Below are 19,768 nucleotides of genomic sequence, written 5' to 3'. Positions count from 1 at the left end.
TTCTCAAGGAAAGTGGCTGGGGGGAAAAGGGACTGTTGGGATTTAAACAGTCTGACTGAGGAAACTATGTATAATCACTTGGAAAGAAAAGCGTCTGGACTTCTTTAAGTTGCTTGAAGACGTTTCACCTTTCATCCGAGAAGCTTCTTCAGTTCTAAGAGTCAAATGGTGGAGAGTCCCAGGTTTAAACCCAGTGGGAGTATCCCCCCAAAAGATGGACAAAAGGACCCCCTGATGATCCTCTGCCTAGTCACATGAGCCAAGGTGTGAAGACGGGTGTAGGTCACAATTAGCCAGGGTTTCAGGTGAGCTCATTGTGAAACCTAGCCCCACCCTATCATGTGATTTCCTGAGGTCAGATGGCCCAGGATGTGAGTGGCCGTTAAGGCGTCTGGGAAGGGATCTCAAAACTGGATTATAGATGGCAGAGAGTTGGTGTCGTAAACCACCGCCTCTGTTCAAAGATGGTCGTTCACAGTGGACATAAATGGCTTCTTTCACTCCTCTTTCAAACCATCTGTCCTCTCTGTCCAAAATGTGAACATTGGCATCCTCGAAAGAGTGACCTTTGTCCTTTAGATGCAGATGGACTGCCAAGTCTTGTCCTGTGGAGGTGGCTCTTCTATGTTGTGCCATGCGCTTGTGAAGTGGCTGTTTGGTCTCTCCGATGTAGAGGTCTGGGCATTCCTCGCTACACTGTACAGCATACACCACATTGTTAAGTTTGTGTTTTGGCGTTTTGTCTTTCGGGAGAACCAGCTTTCGTCTGAGTGCGTTGCTGGGTCGGAAATGCACCGGGATGTCGTGTCGTTTAAATCTGGGACTCTCCACCATTTGACTCTTAGAACTGAAGAAGCTTCTCGGATGAGAGGTGAAACGTCTTCAAGCAACTTAAAGAAGTCCAGGCGCTTTTCTTTCCAAGCTCCTTAGACTACGATGATCTGGATGAGAACCTTCACAGACATATGTACAATCACACAAAGTGACATGAATTCAGCACAGTGCCCTTAAAAAAGTTTGAAAGATGATCACGATATTCAGCTTCACGCGGTCATGTAATGTATGCAGGAACCCTGTTATGCGTTGTCAGAAGAGAAAGAGCTCAAAGAATCCTGATTAAAAGTTAATATAGATTCAAGATGGCTGCTGGGTGACAAGATTTGCTTTTAGGACTTCGGCTACTGTATAATGGAGAAAACATGGACCAGCTGCTTTTCATAGCGGAGACCTATGAATGTGTGAGTTTTTGCACGAACAGTTCATTGATTAATCACAAAGAAAAAACAAACATATTTTAAAAGCATTACTATGATTGCATAATTTAATCCTTAAATGTTCCATCATCTGTAGCTGGCTGCTCTCACCTAAACAGATATATTGCATATTTGCAATCAAGCTGCTGATTTGTGCTGTTTGCTTTCAGCAGCAGTAGCCCAGGTCACACTTGATGATAGTCCACATAATTTAATCGCTAATAGCTGAACAAGTAGCTGTGTGAAATCCATGATGCTGGTCTTTTTGATGCAGAGAATGATCGTTTATATCACACTGCAACAGAACTTCTTCAGCTTGTATGGATCGTGTTTTGTCAAAAATATTCTAACGCCTACAGACTGAAAATCAATATTCTTATTTATTCAGAGAATATAAACCTTTAATCACTGATTCACTCTGGATCTTTAAATAATGTTGAAATACATTCAGTTTTTATAGATTTTAGAGACAAAGTAACCCAATTCAGGTCACTTCAGATAGACTCATGCATCATCGAGTGTAAAGTGCACAAGTCTTGTCTTTCTTTATTTAGCTGTAATTGATTTAACACTGACAGAGAGCACAGACACAGAAATGGAGTGCCCTTTAACAAAAGTCAAAGCTGGTTTTCTGATTCATTTATCCAATGGTGCAGACGAACTTTGATGTGTATTGCAAGATAATACTCGGCGCTCACATTAAAAGTGGCACTGACAAAGCTTTGCAACTGACTGATACCAATATTTCCATATTTGAATTTTGCCCGCTTTCTCTTCTTGTTTCCCTGTGTCTCTCTCTCACTCACTCACACACAAACACACAGAAACAGAGAGTGAGAGTCTCACACACATCTACAAACCATGTAATCCTGTCAACAGCTCAGTACCACGGATCCCTCCAGTTCCCAACACTAAAACAAAATGTAAATATTGGCCCCAAAACATCCCTCAGCAGAGCAGACTCTCAGACAGACAGAGCCTTCTCTGCTCTCTCTCCCCTCGCTCTCACTTTCCATCACAAGCACACGAAGGATGTCTGTAGCAAGTGTGAAGCCTTCAGAAAGATTAGTGCTTTTTGAGATTAAACCAGGACAAGTTTCTGCCCGGTTGTGTTTCTCTAGTTCTCAGTCTAATGTGGGAAGATATAACCTACAATCAGAGGAGCCTGAGCAAGTGATGACAGTGTAATAATTTGTGGAAAACTGGCAAGAGATTGCACTCAGTTCAGCGCTAAAGTTGTGCCATTAACGTGAACTAACAAGAAGGTTTTCTGTAGTTTGGTGAAGCAGCGATAAAGACAGTAAGATTCAACAGTGCTTTTGTTGAGTGCCCTGAAAGGCCACGGTTATCTCGACACAATAGGGCTTCTCATGGGTATCCACGGATCTGCCTGACAGTGCAGCCTGTTCCTCACAGCCTCATTAGTGGTATAGAAATATATAGCTGCTGTTATCTGGAGGGGAGTTGTTCTCTGAACAGGCTTCTCCCAGTCAATCAATATCCCCATTGTCTTTCTGATCGCTGAGCGATGCTTTATGTCGCCGTTGTAGTTGAGGTGGCTGCGTTGTTTCAAGCTAACTAGATTACTGGGCTCGCCTGAGTTGAAGGAATAGCATGTGTGTGTGTCAGACACAGAGAGGTTATTTGTTTTAGGAAAGTTTTTGTTTATTTTTGTTTGTTTGAGTCTGTCTGTAAACGCAGCATTTACTGGAACCCTCTGTCAACCTGTCAAACAGGGGAAAAACGGGACTCCTACAAGAGTAGGATGACCTGGATGACTGAGAACCTTCACAGACATACAAGAGTCATCGCCATGTCTTTCTCTTCGTTTCTGTCAGCGCTCTCACACATTCGCTGAAAAAGAGACGTCAGGATTATTTAGAAACAGAAAAACACACCAAGTGATTGAAGAGAGCGAGAGAGAGTTATCAAAGCCGAGACGCAGAGAGAGGCTGAGAGGCCAGATTATGCTAGCTGCTTTCCTTTTGGATTCTGCTGTGACACCCGAACGTGCCTGAGCTGCTGACTGAGGTTTGGCTGGAAGGACTCTCTAGCTGTGAAGGGCACAGGGTGTGTGCGTTTGTGTGTGTGGGTGTACGTATTTGTGTGCAAAGCTATCATTTGCTTACAGTCATCACATTGAACCACAAGCTGTGAGCAGATTAGGGTCCATTTATGGCAGCCGCACACCTCTTTTATCTTTTGTTGTTTTTGAAATATTTAAATGCTGGGTGCATGTCTCTGCGACTCTGTGATAGAGCTGCTTAATCATGGCTGACACTGTAATCATTTTGGTCACTACTGAGGTCACGGAGATTTAGTGGCTTCTGAAACATTGTGCGTTTGTTTGAATTTATTCTATATTTGTTGTTCCTCATTGGTTCCCTTGAATAAAAAGTATTTCCAAGCAGATGAATAGGCTTTACCCTTTCTAGTTGACCAAAGACTCTTTTTCTCTTCTTTCAAAGCATCATAGCTGGGAGACTGAGTCTGGGCTCTGAGGTAACAGTCAAAGTAGGATGGTGTAGGTTTAAGTTAGTTAGATTGATGGTGTAGCTGAACTAGAAAATATTTTGGGTGCAGTGTATTTTTTGCCTACAGGTATAACAGAATAGTTTTAGTGTTTTGTTTTTTAAAACTTGAGTATGAACTTATACAAAATGCAGCAAGATATTTATAAAAAAAATGTATTGATTACAAAATACACTAAATGGATTCATATTGGTATCGGCCGATATCCAAATTTATGATATCGGTATCGGTATCGGACATAAAAAAGTTGTATCGTGCTATCTCTACTACTTACTTTTCCAGCCTTTTTATTCTCCCTGTCCCAACTTTTTCTGAGATGTTCTGCTGCCATCAAATTCAAGAGCTGTTATTTTTCATGAAATAGTCAAATGTTTCATTTGAAACATTTAAGCATGTTTTCTGTGGTCTGTTGTGAATAAAATATGGATTTACTGGATTTACATTTTACGTCAACTTATTTGGAATTAGGGTTGCAAAGTTAAAAAACAAAAGAATGTATTTTTTAAATTGTGATCATCAAACCTGAAGATAACCTGAATACGGGCAGTGCAAGTTTCCATCATGATGTACCTCACTAAGAAGTGTTAACCCTGAAATTACCTGTAAAAAAACTAAATTTGGTACTTGTGTTTTTTTCTGGTTATAAGCAATTATAAGCATTTTGTTTCCTGTTGAGCTATGGTAGTGATACGTTTATTAAATGAGAGTCAGCTTGGCGTCAAGTAGACTTTATCTCCATTTATATACAGAGATTGTTTGGGTTTTTGTTTGTTTGTTTGATTTTAATTAGGATATAGCTTACATAAACATGCGCACACTGTCAGATGAGGAAAAGTTTCTTGTCTTCTGTGTATTCCTCGTGTCTAATAGGTCTGTGTGTGTGTGACTTTTTGGACTTGTTTTCGGGCTGTTTATCCTTTCACCTCCCTTTGCCTCGCTGACAGCTTAACAATGTATGACCTCAGCCTTTTGATGAAAGTTTTGGAATAATGAGGCCAAAGTGGACAGTTACAAAGGAAATGCTATTAAAAAAAACATAAAAATAATGAGAGATTTTTTTTCCCCCTGAGGCCACTCTCTTTTTTGTCTAAAATTCAAGCGTTTGTCTTCTATATATATTGTACTGTATATCTCAAAGGACTCATATCTCACATTATGCTGTTTAGCTTCTTTTGCTGTTGTGTCATAAAACATAAGAATTAAGTGAAAAGTTAATTAATCACTTTTGTGATTAAATTATGAGACATGAGTCATGTAAGACTTTGATATAAAACATAAACATTTACTCTTGGGGACATATTTTTTTTCCCTTCCTATATGGCTTTTTTCCTTTCTTTGTGACATTCAAGTTGCCCTTTTTTTCTGATAATGCCTTTCCAAGCTCTGTATCGTTCATGAAATCATGTTTTCTTCTTCTTTGAGGAGGTAGCTCCCATTGACTTTTACACAGTGTGAAAAACATTTTCCATCCCAGTAAACATGAACCCAGAATTTGATTCTTATCAGAGTTTCTGTTTCACTACTTCTTCGTGCCAGAATTCAGTACGTTTCCTGCCAATCATCCGCTGGAGGAAAAAGAAGTGTTTTGCCATCACAGAATTTTTATCACTTTCATGTCTTCACTTTTAAAGTATACAGAAGAGAAACAGGAGAAAAAAGTTGCCTGTTAAAGACTTATATGTCTCATACAAGGAATTTGTCATGAAAGTGGTCATTTGTGCACTTTTAATGCGACATTAAAACTAATTAAATATGATCAAACAGCATGTCGCTTGAGAGAAATGCAAAACCCAAAACTTTCATGTCTGTTTTCATATTTGTCAAGATTAGGCAGATGATACATGTTTAAGATTTGGAATTGAGTGCAATGCTATGTTGTGTTACACATTCATAAGTGAGTGATAAGGCCACATGGGTTTTCTGGCTGGAAAATTGTTGATATTCAAGTTTCTTTCATTGCAAATTTGGGTAAAAATCATTATAAATGTATCATATGCGATGATATATCATGCTTATTTAGATACACTAAAGGTGGATTTGTGTGTTTATGACATTATGCAGTGTTTAAAAGCTGCAGTGGAAAAAAAACTGCTTTGAACCACTAATAAACAATATAGTAAGAAATTTAGTTGTTAATTATGAGACACTTAATAGATGCGTGCACACACATTAACAAAGCATGTAATCCTGTCAACAGCTCAGCAGCACAGATTCTTAAGTCATAAACTGACTGCAAATATTGGCTTCAGAAATAAACCTCAATGGAGAAGTATGCAAACTGACCAACCTCCATTTCTTCCCCATCTTTCTTTCTTTTTGTGCAGATAGAGGAGGAATATTAATTTTTATGGAAATGTTTTTAAGCCTTAAAGACAAAAACAAATCCAGGAGCTATGTTAATCAGCAGAAAATGTGTGTGTGTGTGTGTGTGTGTGTGTGTGTGTGTGTGTGTGTGTGTGTGTGTGTGTGTGTTTTAATTCAAAATAACATTTGACAACATCTGTGACGACATAAATTCAAAAATTTAAATTCTAGATACTCTTCAAAAATTCTTGAAAGAGTAGTTGTCAAACAGCTAACAGATCATCTACAAAGGAATGGCTTATTTGAAGATTTTCAGTCGGGTTTCAGAGCTCATCACAGCACAGAAACAGCTTTAGTGAATGTTACAAATGATCTTCTTATGGCCTCTGACAGTGGACTCATCTCTGTGCTTGTCATGCTAGATCTCAGTGCAGCGTTCGATATTGTTGACCATAATATTCTATTAGAACAATTAGAGCATTCTGTGTGTATTACAGGTACTGTGCTGCAGTGGTTTGTAACATATCTATTTAATAGAGTCCAATTTGTTCATGTAAATGGAGAGTACTCTTTACACAATAAGGCACAGGTGTCGAACTCCAGGCCTCGTAGGCTGGTGTCCTGCAGGTTTTAGATGTGTCCTTGATCCAACACAGCTGATTTAAGTGGCTAAATTGCCTCCTAAACATGTCTTGAAGTTCTCCAGAAGCCTGGAAATTAACTAATCATTTGATTCAGGTGTGTTGAAACAGGGTGAGATCTAAAGCCTGCAGGACACCGGCCCTCCAGGCCTGGAGTTCGACACCCCTGCACTAAGGTTAATTATGGAGTTCCACAGGGTTCTGTTCTAGGACCAATTCTGTTTACATGCTTCCCTTAGGCAGTATCATCAGAAGGCATAGCATACATTTTCACTGCTATGCAGATGACATCTAACTTTATCTATCCATGAAACCAAATAATACACACCAATTTGTTAAACTGCAGGAATGTCTCACAAAGACCTTGATGACTTCAAATTTTCTGCATTTAAATTCAGATCAAACTGAGGTTATTGTACTCGGCCTTAAAAATCTTAGAAATATGGTATCTAACCAGACTCTTACTCTGGATGGCATTACTTTGGCCTCCAGTAACACTGTGAGGAACCTTGGAGTCAGTATTGACCAGGATATGTCCTTCAATGCACATATTAGTTTTCAGGCCCCTCTTCTGTGGAACCAGCTTCCAGTTTAGATTCAAGAAACTTGTCAAAATGACAAGGGGCTGTTTCTAGGGAAGAATGTTTCTGGAATGACACATTACCTTTTTCCAAAATAAATCACACTACACTATAAACTGGGGAGTCTGAGCTCCATTTGTTGTATCCTGCTCTGAATGTATAGGCCGTATAGAGGGTGAATGTAGCATCCACATCTGAAATTGATGTAGAAATGTATAAAAGCTGTACTTTCTAATGAGAGAACACTTCCCTGATGACTTTAAATTCCTCAGATGCTTGTTTTAAGTTTTATTTAACGTAACATAAGGTTCATTTTGTAAAACATGGTCCTTGTTTGATTTAAAAAGGAGGACAAAGCTGTGGTCTTCAAAATCCTGTTTCAAAACAATGAAAACACAAATAGTAAAACTTTGAGGCCTCACAGTGTGACCTCAATAGCTCATGTGCCACTCACATTTCTGCAATGACCTTTTTATATTGCTACTGTATTAAGTGCAGGGTTATATATTTTTCATGTTACAGGATTGAACACCTGAGCCTGAACATGGCCATGCAGCTGTTGGTGGGCGTCCCTCTAGAAATGGTCCACGGTGCCCTGAGAATTGGACTGGTCTATGTGTGTGGTGTGTTAGCAGGTAGGTGTGTGGCTTCACTGTCTCTCTGCTACCCAGGGACGAAAACACAAACAGACATGGCGGGGTTTTCCCTTTCAGCTTCGTCGTTGTTCCATCTGCTTGTTTTATGCATTTAATCACCTATCAGATTTCATCGTGTGTTGGTGGATACTGGTCAGGGAGAGAATTGTGCATATGTGTGTGGCATGTTCAGGACAGATGGTCTTCTGTTTCTGTCCTCCTACCAGACATGGTGGGATGCAGGGGGTTCTCAGAGCCCCTATTTAAGCCCCCGCGTGCTCCATATTCATTCAGTAAAGGGCAGAGCAAAGAGAGTCATCTCAAATAAAGCTCAATCAGAGAAACACACACAGTAATAATGAAATTGGGGGGAATGAAGAAAGAGAAACGTGATGAATTCTTAAACGCTAATAACACAGAGTCTGAAGAGGAGAGCCGGGATATGAGAAATGCAGAAATGGATGTGAAGCAGAGCTGGGCGAGAATTAGGAGAGGAACTACCAATGAGAAAGCAAAAGCGGACACAGCTTTGAACAAAATGTCACTGCTCCCTTCCTACTCCCCTATCAACCTCAAGCACTGGTGCAATTTGAGTGTTCAGGCCCATTCAGCTGAGACAAAGCATGTGTATGTGTGAGCTCATAAGCACTGTTTTTCTTCACTGAATCTGTGATCTCCAGCACAGTGATCAACCCCAGTGCTGTTTTCCTGTTTTTTTTCCCCCCCATTTTTTTTTTTGGTACCCTGGGGTGTCATTTTTAGCAAAACAACTGGAGTGGAAATATTGGGCTACTTTTTGAGACGAGACTTAGAAACATGATGCCTCGTGGCAGGAAATGAGGGTTTTTACTGATAGACTGGAAAAAAAAAAAAGATTGTGCAGCCGTTGAGGTTTTGTTTAATATTCATGAACATTTCTCTCTACACGTCTGCGAGCCCCCATTGTGTGTAAGAGAGTGTGTGTCTGTGCGTGCACGCACACAAGGGTCACTGACAAACACCCCTGGGGATACCAGCTGCGGCCTGTAGCATTAACCTCACAGTGAAATGAGGACGGAGCACATAAATCACTCACACTTACATATGCACACAGACACACACACACACACACACACACACACACACACACACAAATGTCTGTTAATTAGATATCGACCACCAAGAGGAAGAGGGGAGTTGCAGTTTTGTTGTGACGGCTGCCATGTTTGCATTTCTTGTGTCTGACTGAGCTCAGCAGGTAAAATTGGGCAGCAGAAAGACTCAAACAAAAATCTGCAATATTTAACAAGAACCGGATGTTTGTGTATGTGTCACATATACAGCACATGTATTGTGTAGACTGTAGATTTATGATTATCTTTAACAGAAACCTTCTAATAGTAAACAGTAAATTAAATTTTAAAAAAGGTAGTTTTCACTCAGGTTTAATGTTTAGTTTTTGCCCCTTTTAGCCTAAATTATATTAATCTTTTCATTAGAGTCATTGGTCATTGGAGGGGCACAATTTGAACTTGTGCACAGGGACACATGGCCATAAACATCTATGAGGTCATCAAGCTCTGGACCTCAATTTCTATGTATTTATTTACTTTTAAAACGGTACAATAAAAATTGACATGAATCAGCATTTGAGACTTAAGGTGGATTTTACTCTGAAGAGACTCTAGTGAGTTATGGCCTGCAATATAGCGCCTCATGCATAACTCATTAGGAATAATAATAGACTGGTTTAGATATGAGGAGTTAACCAAAGGCACAATAGCAAGTAATTTTTTCTCTCATGATATTTTCATTTGAAGTGAATGAGTAATTGACTATTTTTATTCTAATTTTTATTCTTCTTTTGCATTGTTTAATTTCTCATTGCTACAATGACAATAAAGTTTCTGAGTCTGTTTCAATTCAACTCAATATAGACATACATGTGTATATAAAAGTGTTTTCAGTTTTTCTATTTTTGGTTTTGTTTGTATCACAACTCTACGACCAATTCTCTTCAGAACAACAGAGTGTACAATTTTAACAAGCTTTAAATCAATATTTGGTAAGCCCACCTTTATTTATTTAGTGCTTGCTCATAGTGGGTCGTTGGATTGTTGAGGTTTTCTTTGTTTTCTTGGTTATATTGTGTTACAATATAAAGCATCTTGAGGCAACTGTTGTTGTAATTTGCACTGAACTGAACTGAATTCTTCCACGTAGTCTGGCCTCTCTTAGAAAAGCTTTCTTGCAAGTTTCTTTAAGTACTCTGGAGGAACAGTTCTCCAGATTTTTTGAAGAACACGTGATAACTCTATATCTTTGTTTCTTCTCTGTTCTGTCATGGACACTGCTTCCATAAATGTTGAGGTCTGGGTTCTGGGGAGGCAAATATAATGAATATTAACAAAAAACTTTGAATTCCCTACATGTTTTGTTTGATTTGAGGCCATTTAAACATTTTAGCTTAATCCTTATATATAGGGGACAAACAGCTACTCTGTTGCTGCATAATGACACTATTAGGTTACTATGTGAGGAAATATTGCATCAAACAGAAAAGGGCTCAGCTGGCACATACAGAGGTTAAGGCATAGTTCAGAGGTCAAGTAATGACTCAGAAAAGGGTGTCTGACCCTTTAGGGCTCACACACACTCTGACACTTTAATGGAAACATTCAAAGCTCCCCTTATGGAAAACAGACAAGAAGTGGCTTTTCAGAGCAAAGGATATAAGACAGGTGCAGCAGTGGACAATGATAACTAAGGCTCAGACGAGACAAAACAGACACACAGACAATAAAGCAGCTACACAAAGTCAAAGACTTGACTATGGGCACATGGGGGTCACTTACAAAGGGCACACACATAAAACACTACTGTAAAGGCTCGGTATGTTCAGTTGGCTCAACATGCAGCCAAGCTGTTGATTTTTCTCATTATGAGCACTGATGTGCGTTATTATTTCTCCTCATGTGCCTGGCTGTTTCGCTGCAGTTTGGAAGAAGAGCCAAGAAAAATGAGCTGCCACTTTCAACTGTAAAACCTACAGGCCTCCTGGGGCCTGCTGAATGACTATGAGAGACCGTGTCCTTGTCTGTGTGTGTGTTTGTGTGTGTGAGATTATGTGCACACAGAAGCACATTGCTAAAATAATGTTATTAAACCAAGGTAATTACAGAGATGGAGGTCACCCTGCAGAGACACACTTCCAAAACACAGGAACTAGAAGGTGGAGTTGCTCTTTGTGTGTGTGTGTGTGTGTGTGTGTGTGTGTGTGTGTGTGTGTGTGTGTGTGTGTGTGTGTGTGTGTGTAGGTGTGTGTGTGTGTGTGTGTGTGTGTGTATTTGTTTGTGTGTGTGAAAGAGAGATCTGTTAGGGTAGGAATCTGATTATCTTGTTTTTTAATTGTCCTTTTTTTATTTGTTCTTTTTTTGTTTGATAGTTTGGGTGTCAGTGTTTAAGAGTAAAGGATTAACTATGTTTGAGTGGCAGATTATGGTAGTTCATTTTTCAACAGAATCCCATTCTTGTCTTATAAAGGATTCTAGCGGCTAAATAGTGGGTCATCGTCACTGTGTTTTTCATTTCATGATGTACAAGTGTGGTATATGTGATGGACTGCAGGCAGGCCAGTAGCCAGACTCTTCTAATACAATACCATGCTGTTGTAATAGATGTCATATGTGGTTAAGTATTACATTGCTAAAATATGCAAGATCTTCTCTGAAAAAGATGAATTTCCAGATGTGCAAGCTGCCAATTTCATAGGCACTAATGTTCTCCTATAAAATCAGAGATATAGGCTTCTGAACAGAGCGGTGATAACAAGCTGGTCCATCTCCTCTTTAGTCTGAACGATGGCATCCATGTTTTCTAAAAAGAATGTCACATTTTTGTTGGTTTCTACTTTGCTTCAATGCATTTTTAATGACCTTTAGCCCAAACAGGACAGTGACTTTTCTGGATCATGTTACATATGGCTTCTTTTTTGCATGCGAGAGCTTGAACCTGCATTTGTGGATAGTATAACATTTGTGGAAATTACTGGAAGTAATTCTTGAGTCCATGCAGTGATTTCAGTGAGAGAATATTGCATGTTTTTCATGCATTGCCCCATGCTTTTCCCATCAAATACCAATGTTTGGCCTTATCCATTGTGGACAGGGATTTCTCCAGATTTTTGATGATATTATGTACTGTAGATGATGAGATATTCAAAATCTTCACAATTTCATGTTGAGGGGCATCAATCTAAAGTTGTTCAACAAACTGGTGAACATCTGCTTCTCTAAGATGCTCCTTTTATTTTTTTTTATTTTTTATTCACATTTTACAACATTTTTGGAATAAGGCATGTATGAATGATAAAGTATGGTGTAATAAATTCTGTACATGAAGGAGAAATAGCTTTAGGCAGAAAAAGAAGTAAAACTGAGCATTGATTAAACCGGGTTTTAACATTAATTTAAACATTATGGGATTGGCCAAAGGTGCAGAATTATAGAAAATATCCAGTTCAAGAGTTTCCATTCCATTTTAAAAATTTAATTTGAATTTATTGGTACCAGTACCAGACATTAAAAAAATTGAATCTTCATCTATAGAAAGTTAATAAAGCATCTGAATCAAAATCAAGATGGTGAAGAGAAGCGGTGGAGAATAACCCTATTAGATTTTCTATGCGTTTAAATATATGATGCACATTTTATTGTGTATTGCTTAAAGGAGAAATATGTAATATGCATCCATATTTGTACTTTGAGAACAAGAGTGGAAGAACATAGAGTGAATGTGAGAATATTTATCTGCATCTCCTTGTGCTCTTTTTCATAGTGTGGGCAATTGTGTGTTATGTACTTTGCATCAATACAGTAAACATTCAGTGCCAAAAAGTGAAGGAAAGGAAAAGAGAAGCAAAGTGTAAATGAAGAAAGGAAATGAGTGAGAGGAAAGGGACGATAACAGATACTGTAAGTGTTTGGACATTTGAATAGCCCAGCTAAACATGTCTGCCTTTTTTGTTTCCTTTTATTCCATCTCTTGTAAAGTGAGTGCTGTGAGAACAAATGTGTCTCACCCTCTGAATGTCCGCATGTTTAAACTTTGCTATGCGTGATTGGATCTTTTGTGTATGCAATGAATTGCCACCAGTTGCACAACAGAGAGCAGCTCCTTGCTGCTGCCCAATTTGCTTGAATTGCTTTTGTCTTACATTAAATTATAGCGTGTGCTGTTATGGTATGAGTAAGCCTCAGTTCACGGAGGTCTGTATATAATACACCCACATTAAATAGCTAATAGCAAAGCTGCCTTTATGCTATTCACAATAGATATTCAGTACACGAATGGTCACAGCTTGTGTGAAAGCAGTTTAAAGTAGTATTTCCTCCTGAATAAATTAAAACTCAAGACTGTAATATGTGACACAAAAATAAAGAAAGTCTTGTACCATGTAGCATTCTGTCATATTATAGAAAGTTTGCAGCATATGTACAGTTTGGTCCATTTCTAAGATGACATAATGTTTGTAATTTTGAGTAATTGGACAAAACTAACATAATTTCAAATATAAAGATTTTTTAAGTACTTCGATGAAACTCCTTTATAATCAATGACTTCCTGAAGTCTAGAGCCCATGGACATCACCAGATGCTGTGTTTCCTTCCTTGAGGACTTATCCCAAGCCTTTACTGCAGCCACCCTCACTTGTTTGTCGGACTTTCTAACTTCAGTTTTCTATCTTCAACTTAAAACCATGCTCTTTTGGGTTGAGATCAGGTGACTGATGTGATTTTATTTCTTTGTCTTGAAACACTTATGGATTGCTTTTGCTTTTGGGTCATTATCCATTTGTGCTCTGTAGCTCAATCAGCGTTGCAGCATTTAGCTGAGTAGATGATATAGGCCTCTACACATTAGAATCCATCTTCCTGCTTCTATCAGCAGTCACATCAGAAACACTAGTTAGCAAGTATACATGCACAAACCATAACATTGCCCCCACTATGTTTAACAAATAATGTCTGGTATGTTTTGGATCATGAGCTGTTCCGCTTCCACCACCAGCTTGGTTTTCATCTGTCCAAATATTTTTTTTTTTCCAGAACTGTGCAGGGCTATTTTAGGAAGTCTAATATGATCTTCCTGCTCTTGAGTGTAACCAGTAGTTTGCAATATGTTCTGTCGTTACAGTACATTGGTAGTGGTTGTTTACCAATCAGAAGGTTGGTAGATCAATCCCCGGCTCCTCCAGTTCCCATGTCAAAGCATCCTTGAGCAAGAGCTGCCCTCAGCGTGTGCACTGTTAGATAAGACGCTTAGTCATAGATAGGTTAAAACACTGTATGAATGTTTGTGACTGACTGAATGAGACTTGCAGTAGAAAGTGCTTTGAGTGCTCAAATTGAGTAGAAAGAGTCTATAAGTACCAGTTATTTACACTCATAAAGGTGTTTGGATTGTAGACCTTGACAATCTCTCTAGAAGGGAACAATTCTGCAATCATCAACTTTTCAGGCCTTTTGGTGTTGCTGAGCTGGTCAATGCAGTTGCTGGCATTAGGTTGTTATACCTAGCCAGATGCTAAAAAGTGTAGAATGCACTCTGCACAGACACTGTTTATGCTCCCAGATGTCATGTTTATTCAGGGCTCTTTGTGCAACAACCCACAGTCTGGTCAGCGCTGGTCTCAGCTTTTCCAACAACCAGTTCTCTCGTCTAAAAGGGGAAAAAAGACCATCATCAGTCCAAACGCCACCAGCTGTGTTCTCACCTGCCTCCCCAGCACCGCCCCATTGAGCTCACTGCACCGCTCCTCCCTTGCAGCTGAGCCAGGGACCACACCTCCGCCACAAGAAGCAACAGCATGCACATACCTATGATTCAAAGTGGCAACTTTAAAATAGTTTTTAAAGGGAGGAAAATTGTAAAAAAACAAAAAAACAAAAAATCCTCTCGTATAGTTTTCTCAAGGGAAAGGAACAGAGGCTACAGAGACCAAAACATTTAGACTGTAGACATGTTTCTTTTTGCTTTGAACTTGGGATTTTTACAGAGGAGTTTGTGGGGGTCTGACTGAGTTGCTTTTGAAGCCGTCCTCAAGTGGCCTTATGGGTAATTGCAGTTTTTTGTGCTTTCACACTGACCCCAAAGGTTGCCGGTGATACAGTCAGTGGTTTGGTTAAGTTTGTCTTTCCTCTAGTAATAAAGTAGTTTTTGTGACTTTTTTTTTCAACAGAAAGTATATAATTGATAGATTTGTTAAATAGAGTTAAACTGAATTAATCCTAAGGAAAGTCAGGGAGTTGAATCTCTTGAATGTTTTCTTAGGTGTGGTTGAATGAAATCCTATATATTTCACTATTTTGGATACTTGTCTAATTTCAGCTTTTAAATATCCCCTAGGCTTTGATCATTACTTCAAATTTCAGTGGCAGCTTTAAAAAAGAAAGAAAACCCCCAGCGTTTTTTTTTTTTAAACAAAGGTTTTAACAAAGATTGACTGAAAAGATAATTCTTCAATGAATTATCAGACAGTAAAATGATGGCATCATTTATTTATAAATTTTCACTGACATGTGGCCTTTATCATCACTGCAGGGTCTCTGGCCGTGTCTGTCACAGATATGACGGCTCCGGTGGTTGGCTCGTCTGGGGGAGTCTACGCCCTGGTCTCTGCACATTTAGCCAATGTAGTAATGGTAAGTTTTCCATTTACATGCACATGCTATGTGTGTGCACAACGTGTATCAGTGATTACCACATCACTCAGTGTTCCTGTCTCTACACATCATTGTCGTATCATCAAAGTAGTCTACAGTGGCCCCTCGACAGGTGCCGCTTTATCTACAGATGCCATACATTCCTCACCGTCAGTTTTCTCCCATTCCTTCAAAGATCAGAAAAGCATCTGAGCGTGTGCACATGTTTACGTGACAGAGTGCGAATAAAATGCATCCCATCTCAATGCACTCTGCTGTCCTTTGACTTCTATGCCTACTCTGTTTGGTCTAACCCATTCAGCAGGTCATTAGACACATGTAGCAAATATCAGTCAAGGTGAACCTCTATTATGTGCAGTGGGGTTCTCATTATGTATCCTGCCACATCCTTCACAGCATTCTTGAGGTCAGTATGGAGGAGTTTGTGTTCCTCCTCTCCATCGAAATCTTATTATCTAACACAGCAAGAACAGACTGGGGGTCACAGTGTCTCTGGAGCCTTTAAAATTGACGTGAATTCAGACAAAGGGTACAATCTAAGGTCATTTCAGGTAGTCATGCATGTCTGTTTGTGTGTGTGTGAGTGTGTATGTAAGGAGGACTTTCTCTTCTAGCAGTGTTTGTTCTGTCTTTATCATCAGAAATGTGTTTCATTATGATTTCTCCACTCTCTCTCTTTCTCTTCTTTGCAGAATTGGTCAGGAATGAAGTGTCAGTTTAAGTTATTTCGGATGGCCATGGCTCTGGTTTGCAGTAAGTCTGAATAAATATGCCCCACTCCCACTCTTAACACTTCTCGTTCAACAGAAAAGTTTTGCTGTGTTACTACTTCAGCACCAGAAATTAATTATGTCAAAACAAATGTTCCTGTTCTTGAAAAAAAAAAGTGTTTATTTTCTCCAAATGCTACAATAATAAGCTTTCTGGCTTTGGAGCTTCAGCACATGAAGGATTTCTCGCTGCTAAGACACTATGATTGTTGTGATGCACTGCAATTGGGTGATGTGAGCAAACTGCATTGCAAGGCTAGATGGGATTCCAGGCAACCCAGATCTGACAAGTTCAAAGTGATTTTCTCCAAAAACAGAAAACAACAACAAAACAAGCAGTGAATCAAAGACTGTAGTCGTGCCAGATTCACTAATAAATTTCCTCTGTTGCTCGTAACCTTTGACACACTCCATCCAAATAGCTGGGTGAGTTGCTTCCAGTCAGTCTTAAATCAAATAAAAATCCTCCCTCTTTCTGTTACTATCCTGCCACATAAACGCAGTAGCAAAATATGTCTGTGAAACCCCGAGAGGGAAAGTTGCACTAATATTGACTTTGAGTGTGTAACATGCTCATCCACTTGATTTGCATAATCCTGGCTATTGAAGCTGAAGCCTCATAATAACTTTGCATAAAACTTCAGAATGTAATTTTGCAGCAGCACAAGGACTGTCGAATTTTTCACCCCCAGTTCCACTAGAAGGTTGTTAGGAGCAGATCAAGTCAAATACACAGGAGAAAGGATGAGAGCAATTGAAACTTGTATAACAAAGGTTCACTGTTGCTTTATGTCTTATTTTAAGAAATCTCGACATCCTTTTTTTTTTTTATCATAGCTCATCTACCTCAAAGTCAGGACTGTTTATTTTTAATAAAGTGCTGCTGTTTTCACCTACATGCTCACATCTCGCTGCCATTATGTCTTCCTTTCTCCTTTCTGTCCACAGTGAGTGTAGAGTTTGGTCGAGCAGTATGGCTCCGGTTCTACCCTCCGGCCTTTCCTCCATGCCCGAATCCCAGCTTTGTAGCTCACCTGGGAGGAGTGGTGGTTGGCCTGACGCTTGGTGTGGTTGTTCTGCAGAACTATGAGCAGCGGCTCCAGGAGCAGTCCCTGTTTTGGATATTTTTCTGTGTCTACACCTTGTTTGTGCTCTGCGCTGTTTTCTGGAACATTTTTGCCTACAGCCTGCTTGATGTGCGACTGCCCCCACCACCATGAGTTGCTTATTAGAGGCATAGAAGACACTGTATCCCTTTTATTCCTCTCTTGGTAGACGCCTGACCGCCCGGCTGGATGAGTCACCCGGGCCTTCACTAACCGAGCCTCATCTTGAGGCAGTCAGAGTTCTCTGACAGCCACTTTATTCATACATCCAGTGCTCCGATGCAATGATACTTGGCATGCAGAAGCCCTCTGTGTTACACTAAACTTTTTTGGACACGTGTGCTACGTTTTCTGGTTAAGCCTTACATTGGCTCACACTCACCATACAAGCTAATCTCCACTCGTTCTTTGTCTCCATGTCTGCTGGATGTTGGTGTCAAGAGTATCAACCAGTGGGACAGAAGGCAGAAGCAGACCTGTCTGCATGGCCTGACCTTCTCTGCCTCTTTTCCCTCGATCCAATGGTGCCTATTCATGGAGACATCAGCCTGATGAAAGTATTTCTGCACAATTGCCTGTAGTGTAGGGTGACAGCAGTAAAATCCTACGACCATTTTCTGAAGGGAGAAGTCTCTGAAACTCCTCTAAATGAAGGAGAGTATATCAGAAGTTAGTCTAAGCTGGTGTTTTGTCATCATTACAAGCACCCCGTGAGCATGAGAGGATATAACAGGCAACAGGATAGTCAATCTTCCCCAAGTTTCACAGGAAACGGAGGAGTGTGTAGGCACAGTTTACCTTCAGAGGTTATTATGAATTTACCTTTTGAAGGAGACTGTGGGTTCAGGGTTCAGTCAATTTGTGTTCGGCACAATTTCAACCTCAAACTTGTGTCTTTCGTGTGTTTGGAAGGAGTGCAACAAATGTATCATTGTGTGTGCGAAAAGAAAAGAAGCGGAAGTGCCATTCAGGCTTTTTGCATAAAAAAAATATGCCAAAACATTGTTAATAGCACAGCCCGTAACAAGTGTTGCTTTTTTTGACGTGAAATAGGTCTAATTTTTTCAGTTGGATGCTATATTTTCTCTAACAAATGTTTTACTGACACCAAGAAGAGTAAAGTTATTTTCGTTTTAAGTGGTTTTTGCAAAGGTGAAAATAAAAATCTGCAAAGAGTTAAAAGAAGTTTATTTAATGAAATGTAATAAATACACACAGCAGTAAAGACATCCAGGCCATTCTGAATACATCTTTTTTTCCTTTTTCCTCATTACCAAATGTAGACAAACACACATGCCTGACCTCGAATACATCTGGGCTGGAGTTGTTTCCCTCTCAGTTCAGGATCAACTGGGCAAAGAAATCAATGGTCTCTCATTAGTTCCTGACACAACTTAATTTGTTAATTGATTGAACCGAGACAGAAAGCGACCCCAGCCCCAAGCTGTAAGTCTTAAACTGTACTGTATTCTAACCTCATGTTACACTGGTAACTGCTTGGCACAAACATAATGTAATTACATACAGATTAATATTTTAACATGTGTTTGCTGTTGATTTTTTAAAAGAAGATTGTGATATTGGTATGTTGTGTAAATCGTCTGGTCGGTCTGCATTGTGATATGTTAGCTATATACTATATGTGTCCTATTTAAAGATTGATTATTAATGGCCTGGGATTGTATATAATAAGGGCTATGGCACAAAACTGAATGAGGGGCAAATCACTGCTATTTTAACATTGTGCATATTTTCTAGATTTGATATGTAAATACTGGAGTGCATTAAACAGTTTTATACAGAAACAAATACTGATGTATTGGATTTTTGCAATCTCTGTGATAGACTGACAACCTGACCAGAGTGGACCCCGCCTCTCGCTCTGTAACACCTGAGACAAGCCCCAGTCCACCTCTGACCCTGAACTAGAAAAGTGGTTAAGATGACGTATGGATTTATTTATTTATTTATCTGGGTGTAGGACTGACAGTAGGAGGACACTGGCTTGTGGCCCCTCCTGTGGATGGCTTCAATAAATTTGGACACAACATAAAAAAGCAAACTAAAAAGTAATTAAGTAAAATGTTATTTCTATAGAGCCTTTTTAGACAAACATCACAAACCACTACACTAAGAAAACCCCACTTCTGATCTGAGGTGGCATGTGGGTTTACCATCCTCTGATGTGAACTGGCTGAACTTCTGTGGACTGCTATTAAAAAGTCAGCTAAACTAATGGATTA

The 19,768-nt window shown here is 39.5% G+C and overlaps 1 protein-coding gene across 4 annotated transcripts in view; it reads left to right on the top strand.

Moving 5' to 3' along the window:
* Positions 1-18,849, top strand: part of rhbdl3 (rhomboid, veinlet-like 3 (Drosophila)) — a 51,263-nt gene extending 32,414 nt beyond the window's left edge. For all 4 annotated transcript variants that reach the window (XM_085161700.1, XM_085161699.1, XM_085161702.1 and 1 more), the window contains 4 exons: positions 7,834-7,946; positions 15,528-15,628; positions 16,342-16,402; positions 17,368-18,849. In XM_085161700.1, coding sequence (XP_085017826.1) covers positions 7,834-7,946; positions 15,528-15,628; positions 16,342-16,402; positions 17,368-17,639 — 547 coding nt within the window. In that variant the 3' untranslated portion in view covers positions 17,640-18,849. The remainder of the gene's footprint in view (positions 1-7,833; positions 7,947-15,527; positions 15,629-16,341; positions 16,403-17,367) is intronic.
* Positions 18,850-19,768: the final 919 nt, after the last annotated feature.

The sequence above is a fragment of the Neolamprologus multifasciatus genome, chromosome 6, assembly GCF_963576455.1.
Source record: "Neolamprologus multifasciatus chromosome 6, fNeoMul1.2, whole genome shotgun sequence".
Classification (NCBI taxonomy): Eukaryota; Metazoa; Chordata; class Actinopteri; order Cichliformes; family Cichlidae; genus Neolamprologus; species Neolamprologus multifasciatus.
This window is presented reverse-complemented; position numbering and strand designations above follow the sequence as displayed.